The sequence below is a fragment of the Pygoscelis adeliae genome, unplaced genomic scaffold, assembly GCF_000699105.1.
Source record: "Pygoscelis adeliae isolate BGI_AS28 unplaced genomic scaffold, ASM69910v1 Scaffold71, whole genome shotgun sequence".
NCBI classification, from domain to species: Eukaryota; Metazoa; Chordata; class Aves; order Sphenisciformes; family Spheniscidae; genus Pygoscelis; species Pygoscelis adeliae.
In genome coordinates, this window is record NW_008824356.1 from 7414979 (window position 1) to 7433081 (window position 18103).

General features: G+C 40.7%; 1 protein-coding gene across 1 annotated transcript in view; it reads left to right on the top strand.

Annotated features, from left to right (window-relative positions):
• The window catches only part of NRXN3 (neurexin 3), a 1016594-nt gene that overhangs the window by 420301 nt on the left and 578190 nt on the right, over positions 1–18103 (top strand). The window contains exons 13-15 of the mRNA XM_009319413.1: positions 5943–6324; positions 7712–7902; positions 8351–8524. Of these exons, the coding sequence (XP_009317688.1) occupies positions 5943–6324; positions 7712–7902; positions 8351–8524 (747 nt within the window). The remainder of the gene's footprint in view (positions 1–5942; positions 6325–7711; positions 7903–8350; positions 8525–18103) is intronic.

The window sequence follows — 18103 nt, forward strand, 5'->3', positions numbered from 1 at the left end:
TGGATTTATTCCCATATCTGTGTTATATGAAGTGAGTAGATGTCTTTTTCCCATTTTACAGCTTTGGAAACAAGGCACCAGATTAATGTTGGATGTATTTGGTACCAATTTGGCATGATTTTTCAGTCATTTGCAAGCACAAATATTCAGCATGTCTGTAAATTGGATCCTGTAAATTAGCTCAACCCTGCTACTTGGAGAATTAGCTCTAGACAATTAATGACCACCTGTGAAAAACTTGTAACAAAGTGACTGACTTGGCTTCCTGCAGGACATCTAAGGGAGGGACAGAATCGAGTTCCTCTGGACGGTATTTTGCTGCTTAATCACAAAACCTTCCTCCCACATTCCCCCCGCATCAGAATGTCAGTGATAAATGAGACACAAATATAGTAGTCATATTCCTCCCTACAAGATCTTGCTAGCACCCAAATACCACAGTGGAGGCTGGAATTTTTTCTGTCTGCTACCACTTGAACTAAAGAGCCTACTGATTGTTGTAGTAGTTACAATACTCTCTGCAGAGCACAGTGGAGGAATTAGAGGAGAACTCTGCACATGAGTCCGACAGCTAATGAGATCAGAAAATACTGGATTTCACTCCGTGATTTCTTAAGAAAATGCATCTTTGTCCTGATTCTGGTCTTGTACTGTCATGTCCTTTTCAGCTTTTCACTGAACTGCTCCTAACTTTCTGCACTACTGCTGCTATCACTGTCCTATTTCTCTTAAGCCAGTCCCAGTTTTCTCATTTTTCACCTTTTCTAAAATTCTTTGTTCACCTCTTCCAACCTCCTTAACTCCATTTCTAATGCCCCCTATATTTGGGTTCCCTGTCCCAGTATACTCCAGATTTCACAGGCCTGGCTTTTCTTTCCTACTCTGGCAACAACTTCTTCTTTGCATTTATCTAAGAGTAGAAGATCTAAGGAGAGGAGTTTTCTTGCTCTTGGTCCTTGACATCTCTACATCTTATTTTTCTAATCTTTTGAAGTAAAGAAGCGAGATTTTTTTTTTAAGTGATTTTTAAATTTATTTTATTTTTTAAAAAATGCAATTCTTCTGGTTTGGAAAAATCTGAAATTTTAATTTGCTAACACTAAAACTGAAACAGCCGCTAACGGTCACAGTAGTGGAAGTGAGATGGTTTGTCTAAAGAAACTTTCCCATATACAGTTTCAGTTCCTGTGAAATAGCATTTTTTCAAACTAAAATATTATTATTACTGGTAAAGAACTGTTTCAGGATTTAAAAACATTTGCATTGGTACTGACACTTGAATTTCTGAATAGTCAGAAATATGTGACTCTTCTCAGCTGCTTGTAAGTTTGTCCAGCTGTATCTGCTTGGGTTGAAGCTTTCCATGTCAATGGTCTTTGTATAATTGTGTTTAAATTTAGATCCACTGCTAAAATTGGGAATAAGTGAAAAAATAAATTGTTTTGCGTAATATTTTCTCTTTGTATTTGGAATAGATACTTGAAAACGTTTTTTCTAATAACTGTTCTTGTTTACTCTCTTTGCAAAACCTTGATCACATTTGGACAAAGAATAAACTGAAAAACTGCACTTTGTACATGATCATGAGAGGTGAGTTAGGAATATTTCAGTGTTTCAGGAGGACCTAAGCAAGAAAGAGACCATCAGTTCATTTACTCTACTTTTTATACACCACAAGCCAGGATGTATCATCCAAGTGTCTTAGAAATGTTTTCAGCTTTCATTCTATCCCCAACAGGAAAAAGGAATATGTTGTGAATAGTAGGAAAAGTCTTGCAAGGCCATCAATAATCTCTTTTTTTGTCTTTTAATGCCTGGGAACTGTTTAGGTGAGAGATGCTAGGAGATTTCAGGAGATAGCACAGAATATGAGAAAGCTTGTAAATCCCAGTTGATATGACCTGGGGGAATTAAAAGGAGTTTGTCCTGGACTCAGCTATGGTGATCGGTGTGACTCTCAGGTATAATCCCAATGACTCAGACATACCTCTTGCAGTGACTAGTCAAGAGTTGTGTATATATGCTAACTGACCAGCAGATGCAATCAAGCAGGATATTATTGCTAAATTTTGTCTGTCTATAGCACACTGGAAACATTTATTCAGGTCTTTATCCAGGTGTCAATTTTTCACAAAACTAGTATGAATTTAAATATTTTTGATGCTTCTGTTCTTTTAAACCCGATTGAATTTGACTGGCATGTTAAAAAGTTATGGAGGCAGAGGGACCAACAGGTAGTATAGCTGTTTCCTTTGGAAAACCTTCTAAAATGAAGGACTTTCTGTGCAGTAAATATATTTAGCAGCATACTAGAAGGATAAGTAGAGAAACATGCAAAAGTAGGGAAAAGTTGAAAGTAGATAGGTCTGTGTATGCATCTTGATGTTCTCTAATTTCATATTTGCTGCTATCCTTTTTCCGCAGGAGCTTTGCTTCCCTGCTTACTTTAAGAAAGGACGATACAGCAAACAGGTTGACATAGGCCTTTGTATTAAAGGTGGTGTTTATTTTTAAGATCCCCTTTGAGAAGTCTGTAGTGAATGAGACATAGCAGGGTAAAAAAGAGAAAAGAGACCTCTGTGTAAGGCATGTGAATACAGCCCAGAGGAACTGACTTCTCTACCTTAGAGTTCCTGTGGAAAGCTGGGGAAGTCGCTTCAAGTCGGATCTTTCACACTTGATCCCTTATTGTACCTGTCCTTTTGGGAGGTACTCATTTGGGATTGTGGATCTGTGGTGGATTGACCCTGGCTGGATGCCAGGTGCCCTTCAAAGCTGCTCTATCACTCCCCTCCTCAGCTGGACAGAGGAGAGAAAATACAGCAAAAGGCTCGTGGGTCAAGATAAGGACAGGGAGATCACTCAGCAATTACAGTCACAGGCAAGACAGACTTGACTTGAGGAAAAAAAAAATTAATTTAACTTATTACCAATCAAATCAGAGTAGGATAATGAAAACTAAAACCAAATCTCAAAACCACCCTCCCCCCACCCCTCCCTTCTTCCCAGGCTTAACTTGACTCCCAAATTCTCTACCTCCTTCCCCTAGCGGCACAGGGGGATGGGGAATGGGGGTTGTGGTCAGTTCATCACACGTTGTCTCTGTTGCTCCTTCCTCCTCAGGGGGAGGACTCCTCACACTCTTCCCCTGCTCCAGCATGGGGTCCCTCCCACGGGAGACAGTCCTCCATGAACTTCTCCAACGTGCGTCCTTCACACGGGTGGGCTTCTCTCTCCACGGGGCCACAGGTCCTGCCAGGAGCCTGCTTCCGGCATGGCCTTCCTCTGGGGTCACAGCCACCTTTGGGTGCATCCATCTGCTCCAGCGTGGGGTTCTCCACAGGCTGCAGGTGGACATCTGCTCCACTGTGGACCTCCGTGGGCTGCAGGGGGACAGCCTGCCTCACCATGGTCTTCACCAGGATGCCTGGAGCACCTCCTCCCCCTCCTTCTTCACTGACCTCGGTGTCTGCAGAGTTGTTGTTCTCACATATTGTCACTCCTCTCTCTGGCTGCAGTTTGTTGCCCAGTTGGTTTTTTTCCCCCTTCTTAACTATGTTATCACAGAGGCGCTATCACTATCGCTGATGGGCTTAGCCTTGGCCAGCAGCGGGTCCATCTTGGAGCTGGCTGGCATTGGCTCTGTCAGATGTAGGGGAAGCTTTTAGCAGCTTCTCACAGAAGCTACCCCTGTAGCTCCCCCTGCTACCAAAACCTTGCCACACAAACCCAATATAGGATCCTATTTTTAGAAGCGCTGAGCCTCAAAACCAGTGAGTGCTCCAAAGTTGTTACATATTCCACTAAATTGGATGCCAAATATTTCTTTTTTGAGATCCAAAACTATTTATATGTTGATCTCTCAGTTCCTCACCTTTGTGTATATAAAATTGAAAGTAATATTTCTTAATCTTGCAGGAGTGGTAGAAGATTAAGTGAATGTTTGAGGATAATTTGCATACTATGCTGCTGAACTTGTGGGTTGATGGTGGCTGACAGCTAGACGCCCACCCAGCTGCTCTCTCACTCCCTCTCCTCAATAGGACAGGGGAGAAAAATAGGATGAGGAGGTTCACGATTCAAGATAAAGATAAGGAAATCACTTACCAATTACCTTTGTGGACAAAACAGACTTGATTTGGGGAAAATGAATTTAATTTATTGCCAATTAAAAATAGAGTTGGATGGTGAGAAACAAAGACAAAAAGTAAACCACCCTACCCCATCCCCTCCTTTTCTCAGGTTTGGTCCTTCATTCCTGACTCTTCTACCTCCCCCCCACCCAGCAGTGCAGAGGGATGGGGAATGGTGGCTGTGGTCAGTCTGTAAAAGCTCCTCTGCTGCTCCTTCCTCCTCACACTTCTCCCCTGCTCCAGTGTGGGTCCTTCCCATGGGCAGCAGTCCTTTATGAAGTGCTCCAGCGTGGGTCCTTTCCGCAGGCTGTCAGAAAAACCTCTTCCAGTGTGGGCTTTCCATGGGCTGTGGTTCCTTCAGGAAATATCCACCAGCTCTGGCATGGGCGTCCTCCACAGGCTGCAGCGTGGGTGTCTGCTCCACTGTGGTCTTCTCCATGGGCTGCTGGAGAATTTCTGCTCAGGTGCCTGAAGGCGGCAGCGCCGCCTCCTCCTCCTTTTCTGACCTTGGTGTTTGCAGTTTTGTGATGTTTTTTTTTCCTTTGTTCCTCACTCACAGGCAGCGTTTTGCCCTTTCTTAAATATGCTTTCCCAGAGGTGCCACCATCTTGGCTGAGGGGCTCAGCTGTGCCCTGTGGTGGGTCTGTTGTGGAGCCAGCTGGAACCGGCCCTGTTTGGCATGGGGTAGCCCTGGCCTCTCCTCGCAGAGGCTGCCCTGCAGCCACCCCGCAGCCAGAACCTTACCACGTCAACTCAATACAACACTGCAGAAAATTTCACAAGAGAAAAAAATAACGGCATATTTGTAGCCGAGTTTGAATAATGGTTGTACATTGAATGATGAGAAAACAATTAAATGTTGAGTAATTCATTAATTTAATATTATTCCTGTTGTATACTAAATAGCACAAGGCCTGTGTAGAAAGGATACTTGCTTGTGTGACCAAATAGTTTTAACTATCTTAATGAAGAACTATAGAGGACTAAAATAAGGTAATGGTTATCATTCTGATGTTGCTCAGTTTGTCTTTGTACTCAGACTAGTCTTTCAGCATACTGTTGTATTTCATCTGTCTGTGTGGATTCTGTCTGTACTGATGCCTAGCAGGCTTACCGAATATTTAAATATGCTTCGAGAGTAGTCTGACGTATTTGGTATACTGAATAGCTTGGATATTTTAACTGAGAGATTAAAATCTGTCACAATGTGACAAATAGCCCAAGTGATAGGTTGATGATTTAAATATATGGAGGGCTTTTTGCCTGTTGCATTCTTGTGTGTTTTCCTCCTGCTGTGCTTTTAAAACAAGAGAAATAACATCAGGCACCAGGAGAGAACAACGGAATAAATATTAGCAGGTTTATGACTGTTCTCACTTCTCGTTCTGCTCTTTTTATATTAATCTATGTTTATTGAGTGTTTTCAGGAAGTGCACTTGTAAGAATTATTCCAGAAGTGTCTGAGTTGTTTGGCAGATGGACTGTTGGATCAAATAGATCACTGTAAGCTTTAAGGGAGAGACCTACTCTTTGCAAACAAGAAAGTCTGTGAAGCATGGGGAAAAATATAGAGCTTGCTGCCCATGGCCCTTTAGTCCTGTCTTCTCTCTTCTGCCAGGTTTTGGTAACTGCTAGACTCAAGCCTCTCCACCAAGAGTCTATACATTCTTATGCAAGCTGCTGAACAGTGATCAGATAGCATTAAGTTAGTACTGCTATTAGCCTGGAAACTGGAGGGTGAAGGGCTCCATATAACCTGTTACTGATCCCTGGGCTTTCTGCATGTTCCTCCTTGTTTCTGTTCTTCAGGCACAATGGTTGGTGATCACACCCGCTTGGAGTTCCACAACATCGAGACAGGGATCATGACGGAGAAACGGTACATCTCTGTCATCCCCTCCAGCTTCATTGGCCACCTCCAGAGCCTCATGTTCAATGGGATGCTTTACATTGACCTGTGCAAGAATGGTGATATTGACTATTGCGAGCTGAAGGCACGCTTTGGTCTACGCAACATTATAGCTGACCCTGTGACATTCAAGACCAAGAGCAGCTACCTGAGCTTGGCCACCTTGCAGGCTTATACATCCATGCACCTCTTCTTTCAGTTCAAGACCACCTCGGCTGATGGTTTCATCCTCTTTAACAGTGGTGATGGCAATGACTTTATTGCAGTTGAACTAGTCAAGGGGTAAGTGACTTTCTGCTATATTCTACCAGCTTATGTATAGATAAACTTACTTATAGGTAAGCTTAAAATGCTTGCATAAAGAGAAATATACTTCATACTCATGTGTTCTCTGTTTGCTGAGGTGTATGGCAAAGCACTTAGACATAAACACTGAAGCTTAAGACTCCTGATTTTGTCACTGACTTCCCCCTGTGGCTGAGGGAAGGATACTTTTACAGTGTGAAATGCTTAAAGTTTTAAGTTCTTTGGATCTAGTTAGGCTAATGTTTTGTCCCTTTAACCTGGCAGAATAGCACAGAGGAGGAGGAAATGTGCTGAGGGCTCCGAGTCTCTCTCTCCCCTCCCCCCACTCCTTTTTCCCCCCTTTACCAGACTTGTTTCTGCCATCTCTCCTGAAGGAAAAAAAGAGCATATGGGCTGCTGAATTTGTATTTCTGCTGGTGATGCTTGAGGAAAAGCAAACTCAGCTTGCTTTTGAGCCGATATGTTATTTTCGCAAGACCAATAGCTTATTAAAAAAATCTTTGTTAGCTGAACAAATTTTGATCTCTTAGATTCATCTAGTCACAGTAGACACGTTTTCCGCAAATACAGTTTACTAGTCCTGTTTATTTCAGTATAACTATAGTTCAATCCTGTTTCATTTTTAACTTTGCACATATTTTTGTAAGTGGGACATTGAGTAATAAAAAAAGCAAGAGTCACGAGCTCCTGGTGCTCTGAGAGTTGAATTTTGTTGTCTTTTTTTCCTTTCTAAGTTAGAATATTTCTCTTCTATCCTCAGGTGGATTTCTGTGTTTCAACTATATAAATAATTCAGGGTAACACTCCCATGACTTCAGTCTTCTTTAAGGTCTTTATTTTTTGCCGAAAGCTTTGCTAATTGTTTTCCAGATGTTTGACTAAGCCTAGGATCTCATGTGAATTTTAGTACAATATTTTGAGTGAGTTTCCCAATTAACTTCTTAAGGGAGTTATTCAAAACTCAGAAAGAATCTGGGGAATATATGCCCCAAATAAGCATATCTAGTGTTGCTCTCCAGTACATTTATCAATATTACCAATTTTAAAAAAATAATTATATGCACAGACAGGGGTTTTGTGAATCTGAGAGAACTTTGTGAAAAACATGAATGCTTTATGTTTAGAATCTGATTACTCCGAATGTCATAATCTCAAAATATTAGTCCTTAACTTTCTTGGTGGAGAGGAAACTACTATATCTTTTCAAATCAGTGGCTAATATTTTGGCTTCCCTAGAGCCTTCTAACCCAGAGATGCTTCCCTTCATGACTTTTGTAAGTTAATTTATCAACTCTGGCTAGAATAAGGGTCAGTAGTGCTGGAGTTCTTACACAATTTTAACTAGTTCTTGCTGTGTTTACAGGTATATACACTATGTGTTTGACCTTGGAAATGGACCTAATGTTATCAAAGGCAACAGTGATCGTCCTCTTAATGACAACCAATGGCATAATGTCGTCATCACCAGAGATAACAGTAACACACACAGCCTAAAGGTGGACACTAAGGTGGTCACTCAGGTTATCAATGGTGCCAAAAATCTGGATCTTAAAGGTAAATTCTACAAGACTGACAGTTCCCCCCCCCTTTATTCTTGCACAGCTCAACCAGTGAACAAGAGAAAGCTTGCAGGAACTGTCCATTACGGAACAGTAAATCTGGAATTTGCTGACTTGGGCTTTCAATTTCATTTTTTCTCTCTCTCTGTTTAGCAACTTCCTGTAGCAGAGTAGTTTGTCATATTTTGCTTTTTCAGAAATTGATTGTCATCCTACAGTTTTTTCTAGTTAGGATGCAATTGCAGCTGGGTTTTTTCATGGTGTGGGTTTTTTTTTTTGTAGTAAAGAAGGCAGAAATGACTTCTTGCACAATATTTTGCTCTGCTTTTAACTTTTTCTGAGCAGCTGTTCAGCTTGCTATATTCATGTTGGGAGGGGGGGAAAGCCACTCTAGAAGGTATGTAACTTCCTCCTTTTTGTATGTTTACCCCTTTCTCCTCTAGGTGATCTCTACATTGCTGGCCTAGCTCAAGGCATGTATAGCAACCTCCCAAAACTAGTGGCCTCACGTGATGGATTTCAGGGCTGTCTAGCATCTGTGGACTTGAATGGGCGTCTGCCTGATCTAATCAATGATGCTCTGCACCGCAGTGGGCAGATTGAGCGTGGATGCGAAGGTATAATTGACTTCAGAGAGGTTTCCCTCTGAAGCACTCCCCTTTTACTTCATTGCTGCCCCCGTGCATCTACTTGTCCGCCTTACTGTCCATTTCATTAGTTTGCTTTTATCGTGACATTCTTCACTACACTTATGTCTTCCAAATGCAGCTTAAGGATAGCTAGCTTCTGTGAGCAGCTTTGCAGCTGTTCTCTTGCGTATTCCATCCCCTGTGAGGTGGTACCTCCAGTAGTGGAAAAGATGGTACTGGGATGGACTACTATTTACTAGTACTTTTCTCAGCGTGGTTTATTAACATTACAGCACTCTTAAAATACTTTGAAAGAGGTTCTGAGCCTTCAATTCACTTGTGCTTCAGAGCACCCTTTTTTGGGATCCACAGAAGTAAGTATTTTGAAGACCAAGTAGAGGCAGGGGAAATGGAAGGTAGAAGAAACGGAAGGGTGAAGATCTGACCAAAACAGGAGATCCTTTTTGAGGAGGTGGGCCTCCAATGAAAGCACTGGGGACATTGTCTCTGCTGTCTGGAAAACCTTTCTCTTCTGTAGTTTCTCTTTTCCAGCCAGTTTAGAAACAAATGTGATGACTGAGTTTTTGAAGCATGTCAATAGTAGTGATTTCTTGAAGCTGCTTTGAATAACTTACTGTTCCTGCTAAGCTCCCATTAATTAAAAGAATATTGACATCAGCACCACTGACTCAGTAACATGCATATGGCATCAATTCCCAAAGCACTTGGGATACTTATCAAAAAACCCAAGGTTCTGCTGACTGGGTTAAATGAAAATCACTGTTATGTCTAGCTCCACTGAATACCAGTTTGCTGTGTTGGCTACTGATAAAACTATCTTCCTCTAGTGACTGGTAAAGTTGTCTGGTATGCATGTTTGCTAAGAAGATGTATGTCCCAAACTGGTCCTTCAAGACAGGGCTTCACAAAGTGAAATTAGTCCTTGATCATATTTCACTACTGTGTCAAGATTACAGGTTACGTCATGCTGAAGCCTTGCCACTTGTTGAGACTGTCCTTTCTTAGGACTGAAGGTATCATCTTAGTGCTATCTTTGAGTATTCATGAAACGCCAAATTGGCAGTCCAATTAGATCTGATCCCTTCCTTGTTTCCCGGTGTTCTGGTTGGCTGGGAGCTCCTGTGTCTCAGCCCTCCTTCCGCACTCCCACAATAATACTCTGGTTTATGAGAATTTTGTGTCCTGTCACAGGAGCTCACTCAATGTCAACTCCAATTTCACAGCATTAGTAAGTGCTGCACAGCTGTAGGCTGTTCTTCTTTCTGTCTTTCTGCTGTATTTAATAGTGTCTGTTAACCACATTGTTCCTTGTGGAAATGAGCATAGTGCCGCAGAACTTGTGGCTTTGCCCATTTGTGGCAGAGCCAAAATGCCAAAAGAAGTGCACCTTTTCTGTGTTGTCATTTACAAGGTTCAAGGGGGAAAAAAAAATGTATTTGGGTTTTTTTGAAAATGTCTTCTTTTATTATCCTTGGTGCACTGAAAACTCTTCTTTAATATTAGTGATTTGTGGTAATTCTTCTATTTGAAGTTAGCTTAATCTGTTGGCTATATAGCTTACATGTTATCTCTACTAGCTCTTCTCCTTCAGAGGACCTCTCATTAGACTAACCTGTTGTTCTGTGTGGCTCAGGAAGAGAGTCATGATGCTTTCCTGGAAGACTCTGCACCATTATTAGAGCTATGGTGTTTCCTTCTCCGGTACCCAGTGTAGGTCTTTGATTTAGTGTCCTATTACTGAGGTTGCATAAGGTCAGTGCCATTCCCAAAACGTGTAATGTGGGACTACTTTGTCTGTGTGCCAATCTGGTACCAGCACAGCTGCTGCCTGAATGTGGAGATCGGTTCACTCTTAGAAATGTCAGGAATGTGAGTTCCCCTTCTCTTCTAAAGCCTTTCAAACAAGACTCAAAGTTGGAGACAGACCTAAAAAACTGGGTGGGAAGGTCAATGATGGCCCTCATTCTGCCTTCAGAAGAACTTGATTTTGCAAAGCAGTGCCAGTACTATCTTCCTGAATGGTCCCTGCTTGGTACCAAGGGAACTGCTGAAGAGGAAGCCATTGTCTTTGCCAGCATGTTTAGGATTAGTAAAAAAACCTGAGAATTAGGCCACCAGAAAGCTGTTACATTTGTGTTTTGAATCACAGCAATCCCCAAGGCTTCATCTCATCTTGACTGCTGCCTGCTGGTGCCTGTTCTTACAGTTGCCACTGAAAGTCACACCTACCTCCCCTTTCTCTAAGGAAAGAAAAACTGTAGGCATGTTTGGTCCTTATTTGTCTCCCTATTTTGTTTCCATCTGAAGTGATCTTGGGTGCAGGCTTAACAACGTTTTTTAAGGGCTGAAGTCCCAAGCAGTTCTTGCTGTCTCATTATGTTTAAATGTGTTTGTAATAAACAGTTGCAGGCTTTTTGGGTGAACAGTTGTGCTGTGTGTTGATTTGCAGGACATGTCCTTATTTCATCATGAGGGGCAGTGGGACTATGTACATGATGAGAGCATGCCTGCTTAAAGAAATGTCATTACATCACCATGTATGAATCTTGCCTTCTGAATGTAGTGTGAGAGAGATTTCTGCTAATGCTTGTCTCTTGTTGTGGCTTTGCTTTCAGAAGCAGAGGAGATTACAAGGTGGCAGCTGTTTTCTCTGAAACTGTCAGTTTGGTCTTAGGACAGAATCAAAGGATGTGGGGAGGAAGGAAGCTTGGAGAATAGTAGGATGTGAGACATAGGTCAGCAGACAGCACTGTCCCACCTAAGACAGACCAGTACCACTACAGATGGGTGACATCGTTGCATCTTGTTTGCATTTGTTATCTCTGTTCGTGTATTTCAGTACCCTATTCCATACCACCAATTAAGATTCACAAGTTTTAATAGGAAAATAATATTCTTTATTGTCTTGGTTCTACTGCCACTTCCTTTTATTCAGTTTGAGCAACCCATTGAACTTCCTTTGCCACATTGTTCCTCTTATGTGCTCAAGCATAATTCAGCCTTGCTGTGCACCAAAGCACAAACCTACTGCATTATACAATTAGCTGTGTTCCAGTGATGGGTAAGGCAGTGCTCCTATGTGAGCAGGAGCAGGAAGCACTTTCAATATAAATAATATTTATGTGAGAGCTTTTTTCTTTAGGACCTGGAGAATCCCAAAGCATTCTTAGGCCATATATAGGAGTCATTAACTGAAATGCAGGCATCCTTGAGACTGAAAGTAGTGGTGTTTAATAGTGTATAGTAGTGTTAAAAAAAAAAAAAGACAGTTCAAGACCTCAGGCAAGAATTACTTTATCTCTGATTGCCTATCAGTTTTATTCCTATAATTTCTTTAAATTCCATTATCTATGGTGGGATTTGTTTAGGATAGCACAGCTAAGTAACCTCTCTATGCCATTTGTTAGCTGAATTGTCAGCTTCCTTTTGCATTATGCTGCATTATGAAATTCAACTATGTCTTGCAGAGCACTTTAAAGTAGTGAGTGGAGGCCCCTAGAGATGAGCAAAGCATTAGAAACTGAGGTAAAGATGCCCTCTATCGTGACCTGGTTCTCTCCAGCTCAACAGCCTATGGGCTGTGGTTGGAAATTTTTATACAGCTCCTGAGTTTGAGTAATACAGGCTATTTCCATTTCTATGTCAAACATACACAGCTTGCGAGAAAAGATGTCTGCACTGTGGTGTGTATGCAAGAATTGGAGGATGGAAGAAGTTGTTCCAGGTGACCTTCTTTCCCTCCTTGAAAGTAAACCAATTTAAACTTTGGATCAGCTCCTCCTTGATTCCAGACTTCTAAAATCAATTCTTTTTGCTGAGCGCTTCATTCCTGGTCTTACTACTAGATGAATAGATCAGTTTATTCTACCCACAAAAGTCAAGACTCAGTGACTCACTGCTTTTTCCTCACTGGTCCTGGAAGAAATTAAGCAGATGTCCAATCTTTTGTGGAGTTTAAAGATATTGCCCTAAATATTAATGAGTACTTCCTGCATTTGGGGTGTTTTTTCACTTCTTTATTAATTTGCCATATGTTCTCCTGTGTTTTCCTTTCCTTTATTTGGACATCCTTATGTTGCTTACCATGGGCACTAGAGCTATCTGAAATTCAGCTGCACGTTCTAAATACGTTCACCCCATCCTGCCCCCAGCCAAACAAACCTAACAGCAGTGGTTAAAGAACATTGTATTTCTTCTACAAGGCAGTTTTCTATGTGCTTTAGAGATGTGGCTTCTTCCTCTCCTCTTCACCTTTTCTCACCTGTTCCACAGATAACAACTTTTCACAAAGGAGAGTGATTATTATTAAACTGGCTGACACTGTTCCAGATGTTTTGGGACTTTCTTTTGGTCCTAATTTAATCTTCTTCCAGATCCTGCAGTAAAATCATAATCTTGTGCTACTTTCCATGAAATAGTTTAGTTAACCTTTGGAATTCACTGGTGCATGAAAAGCATGCATACAGGCTGGATAATCAGAAATGCATTTTGCATACTAAGCAGTATGTGGAAAAGAGAAAATCTAATCTCATGCTTAAAATCTCACAGCAGGATAATGTCAGAAAGGATTTCACCCTTCATCTGCTCAGCAGTAAAACCAAATCTGGTCATACTTCACTTTCTCTGTGGAATCAAAGGTTGTCCGTTGAGGAGAGGAGCATTAATTTATTCCATGATGGTTTGACAGCTCTCCTGTTCTTTATGCTTTTGTATTCCGTTGTCACAGTGTTACTGGATTTATGGAACAAATATAAGCTTTGCTCCACCTCAGCTACAAAGAAGATGAGGAGTAGGGGAGTTAGGAAAAGTACTTGTTACACAGAAATTACTTTATTAGAATACATGTTGAAGAAGATGCATGGAGAAATGCATCTTCTTCCTCTTTCCACCCTTCCCCACTTTCTTTTGCATTTTGTTTAAAGAACTCTGGGAGTTTTATGGCTCTATGTAGGAGAGCAGTTCCAGAAGTGGGAAGAAGAATCTGACTAGCTCAAAAGGGAAGGTAATTGCCATCTTGAGTCATTCGTGGGCTGTAAAACAATAGCAAAGATTCAAAATATTAAACTTCATAGGAACCACAGGAAACAGCATCTGTACGTGCCAGTTTTAATTTACTGGGTTGTAAATGTAAAAGGAGACAATGGGAGAAAGGGAGAGCTACCAATCTCTCTTCAATATCAGTTGTGATATTAGAACTTTTTAAGAACAGAAGGTTATAAAGGTGAGTATGCACTTCTTAAATACTCATCTTTTGAACAGTGAGCTCAGTGATTGGGTTGTTTTGTTGTTCCCATTGTGCTGTATAATAGAAATATGTAACCTTCAGTGGCAAAGGGTTCAGGAGCTGCTGCCTGTACTCCCATCTTTGTACTCTGCTTTTTCCATGCTGAAAGAGAAAACTTAGAATCAAGGTATAACATATCAAAAATCTATGTGGCTTCCTTGTGAACTGGACTCCATTTAAAAAAAAAAAAAAAAAAAATTCCTGTGCCTAAATTGAAGAGCATCAGTAGTATTATTTTGGTTTGCTTTTTTTATGCTCTGCAATTTTCAGAAAGTGTACTTGGATCTTCAGTCAGACTTGGTAGATTTATGAGTCTCTCTTGCCACGTGGACTATGATTTGACCACAGATAACAAGATCATTCCCACCTAGGTGAAAGAGTGGGCTTGTACTACTGTCATTTCTGTTGATTGCTCTGAGATTGATGAAGATTATGTGGGTCTAAAGCCTGAGATGTCTCTTTGCCTGTTGATGCAAGTTTTCTTAAGGATATGTTGAAATCCACGAGCAGGCAACAGCTTGTGAGGGGGCAAGGTTTTACTGTCACTTTACATCCAGCATCAAGTTCAGTTCTTGGGATAAACAGAAGTTGTTGTCTTCCACAATTATCAGTCCCCTATGGTTTTCTGGCAATAAATCCACTTTGGACAAAAAGCCAGGGCAATCTGTGCTTTTATGAGACAGAAGATTTAAGTTCAGATCCAGAGCCTGGATGTAGAAACAAATGAAAATATGCTTGATTAATATGCTGAAAGTCAAATAGATTTTTTTTTTTTTTTTACTTAAATGGATTCTAAGTGTTTCTCAAATGAGACAAAATCTCTCTTAAATTATCAGTAAATGCTGAGAGATGGGTGTTAAGAATGTGATTCCCTCCCTCCTTCTCTTTCTACTATCTGTAAATTCTGTGACCTTGTGTGTGTGTGTCTGAATGAAATGCATTTCCTCTTTTTTGTATGTGGTTTTGTTACCTGTTGCTTGGTTGGGTTAAGGTAGCCGTGTTCCTTTGTGTCCTTGTTGCTTATGCTGTCATTCCTGCATGCATTGATTATGCACGTTGGCTGTGATGGTTATACCAATTGCTTTTGTTTATTTAAAGTGATGTGACCCTGGTTTATCTGCCTTTATACTAACCTGTTGTTTATTGTTTTTGCTTTTTTTTGTTTGTTTTTGTTTTGTTTTTTTATTTTTTGCTAACAAAGTTGAGTTGACCAAAGCTGACCTGCAAGGTAGAGAAGGTTCTTCTTCCCCATTACTGGTTTGAACTGAAAGATGCTTTTATGTAACATTTGGTGCCTTTACTGGATGCAGTCACACCTCTGAGACGGGAACAGAATGACAAACCCCAACCCCTCTGGAGGGGATAGCTGGGTTGAAGAAGAACTTGGAAAATAACGGAGGTGTTTTTGTTGACCTTGGGGGTTTGACTGTATCAATCTCTGAATATCCATAAGAGCACAGGTTGATTTCCTGAAATGCCTAATGATTGTTCAGGCAAATAGCTGCTGTGTATAGAGACATAGAAGGTCAGCAGAGCTTTACAAAACAAAAAGCTGACTTGGATTCTTCAGTACTGATCTTAAGGAGTGAGACCAGGAGGTAAAAGCTATTTTTTTAACATGGACTTTGAAGGAAAAAAAAAAAAAAGCAGAAATAACTTTCTGGAATTTCAGTTAAAAAAAAAAAAATCTATTAAGTACAAATTCCCTTAGTTGTTAGATGGCATCTTACAAGCCATAATTGAGCAAACATATGAATGGTCATGCCTGATCCCTTTGTATCTGCTAATTTTTGTAACCCTCATAGGTCTTTTTTAGAACCTTTTACTGGATAGTCTCTGTGGGGTTTTTTTGTTTTTTTTTTTTTTTTACAAAGTAGAAAGGGCTCTTTCATGATGTTGATACTCACATGAAATTCTTGCTGACATCTTTTATTACTATTGCCTGCTAAGTAAAAAGGGATCAATCAGTGATGTTTGAGGTTGCCAAAAGGTTAAGGACTATGTGGATGGTGTTAAAATACTAAAGCTACTCAAGTGAAAGCCATTAAAGAGACCGAGGGTAGCTTCAGTAGAAAAGGGGGAAAAATTAAGAGAAACCAAGGAAGATGGCTCAAAGAGGAGAGGCCAGATAGTAATTGAGAACATGCCACTTGAATTACAGAGAGATGGTGGGGTAAAGAGTGCTGACAGAAGACCAGTTTGATGAAGGCTAATTCTTAGGAGACTTATAATGAAGGAAGGATTAATGGTACAATTACGTGCAAATACCCTATTTCCCTGGGACATAAGTGAGGAAACCTGCTTATTAGAAATTATAGAACTTTGATAGTAGTATAACTAGAGAGATGTTTTCCATAGTGTTGAAAGCCTATCCCTTTAAACATGGTAGCGAAAGTATACTTCCCAACTCATCTAGAGAGACTGCACTATAGAGTACAAATTAATTTGTTGCTGAAAGTTGTGGAATTTTAAGAAAACGCTCCTCCTTTTTAATGGAAAAGCAGAGAATGGTCTCAGGTATAAGGGGAAGTCAGAGGCATTGAATAATGTGTCTCTGTTTAACAGTCCTGAAGCCACAGGTGGTATCTGTTTATGGTATTAGCTTAATCACCTTGAAATTTTGTGTCTAACCCACAGGTTTAGTCTAAGGTTTTGTTGTGGGAGAAAACATGTAGAGTGTTCCTGTTTCACTCTGAGGTAGTGACAAGACTTCCCAACATTTTACATATCACTGGAATTAAGTTTTTGTGGCTTTAATCATGTGCTTCATAAACTCCTTTTCTATTCACTGTGTTTACTGTGAAGACCTGGTGACACTGCTGACCTGATATAATGCAATAGATGCAATTTTCAAATTAAAATATTCCTGTTCCGTATTCCAGGTGTAAGCAGGTAGCCATTACCTTTGCTTCAGAATATCATCTGTGGTTTTAGGTAGGGTTTGGCATTCTATGGCTCAGTAGAAAAGGATAAAAATATATTTGAAGGAACCAAGGAAATTTTAATGGGTAAACAGTTTATCACTGTAGTAGTTGTTAATAGACAGAAGCACTTTAGGAGACATCCTCTTACCCAACAGATAAAGATACTGACAGCCTGAGATAATTTTAGCCATTGGTTGTATATGAAACTTTGAATCTGAAAGATTTGACAGCCTAGAGGTAGGCAGAAGTTAGTATGATGTATTGTGTGGTATGCATGTGGAGCACCTGACTGCAACCACATTTTGTTGGTAACTCTAGCCTATTCCCAGCTATAAAAAGTTGAAGTACTCTTACAGAGGTTAGGGATTTAGAGAGTGTTAAGTGCTGCCTCTATGGGATTTCTGAAGTTTATGTAAATGAAAGTGGTAAAGGATGAGATTTGAAAGAATAGGAAGGATATGTGGGCTGGGACCGATGTGAGGAGAAAAAGCATCCTGGAAGTACACTGGGGTGTAAATAGCTTTAGGATTAAGGTGTTCTGTGCCATCCATTCAAACTGCAGCAGGGAATTTGAGACTTACATTAGACATCAGCAAGTATCGTGTCTCTCTTGCCACAGCCGCTGTTGTTCTCTCTAGTCACTTGTGTGTTCATCAGAATTCAGAATACATGCCCAGGAGTTCCTGCTTGATTTTTGATGTCCACTGAAGTAGATGCAGCATGAAGAAGAGATCCCGGAACAAACAGATATATTTGTTTTGATTTTTCCAGAGTCCTCAGAACCTAAAGGCTTGCCACAGCTGTGAAGATTATTCCAGCTTAAACTCATATTGTTACAGAGTTCTTAACCCTATAGGAATATTTGCCCTTCGGATGGAGACACCTGATTACACTGAAGCCTAAGGGGAAATGTTTGTCTTGAGTACATAATGTGGATTATTGGCTTTTCAGGAAACCAACATTTGCTAAATAGGTTTGGCTATTTCAGAATATGCCGAGGCCTGGTACTTTTGTACTGCTGTGATTTGCAGTGGGGAAGGGTGTTTTTCTAATTGACTTTTTTTCTTGTTCACATACAGCCCTTTCAGTTTTTCCTTTCTGCTTTTAGTTTCTGTGTCTGAATGTCTGAATACTGTTTACTTCCTCTACTTCATTTGCATCTCCCTGTCCCTTGTCGCATCTCAGGTCCAGGCATACTCCCTTTTATGCAGTTGACTTTTTGTTGTATGGTTGGGGTTTTTTTGGTTTGGGGGGGGTTTTGTTCTTCCCTCACGAGCATGTGTATGAGCACTTTGCTCAAGACCTTTTAGGTTGCTTAGAGATGGAGAGTTGCAGGGT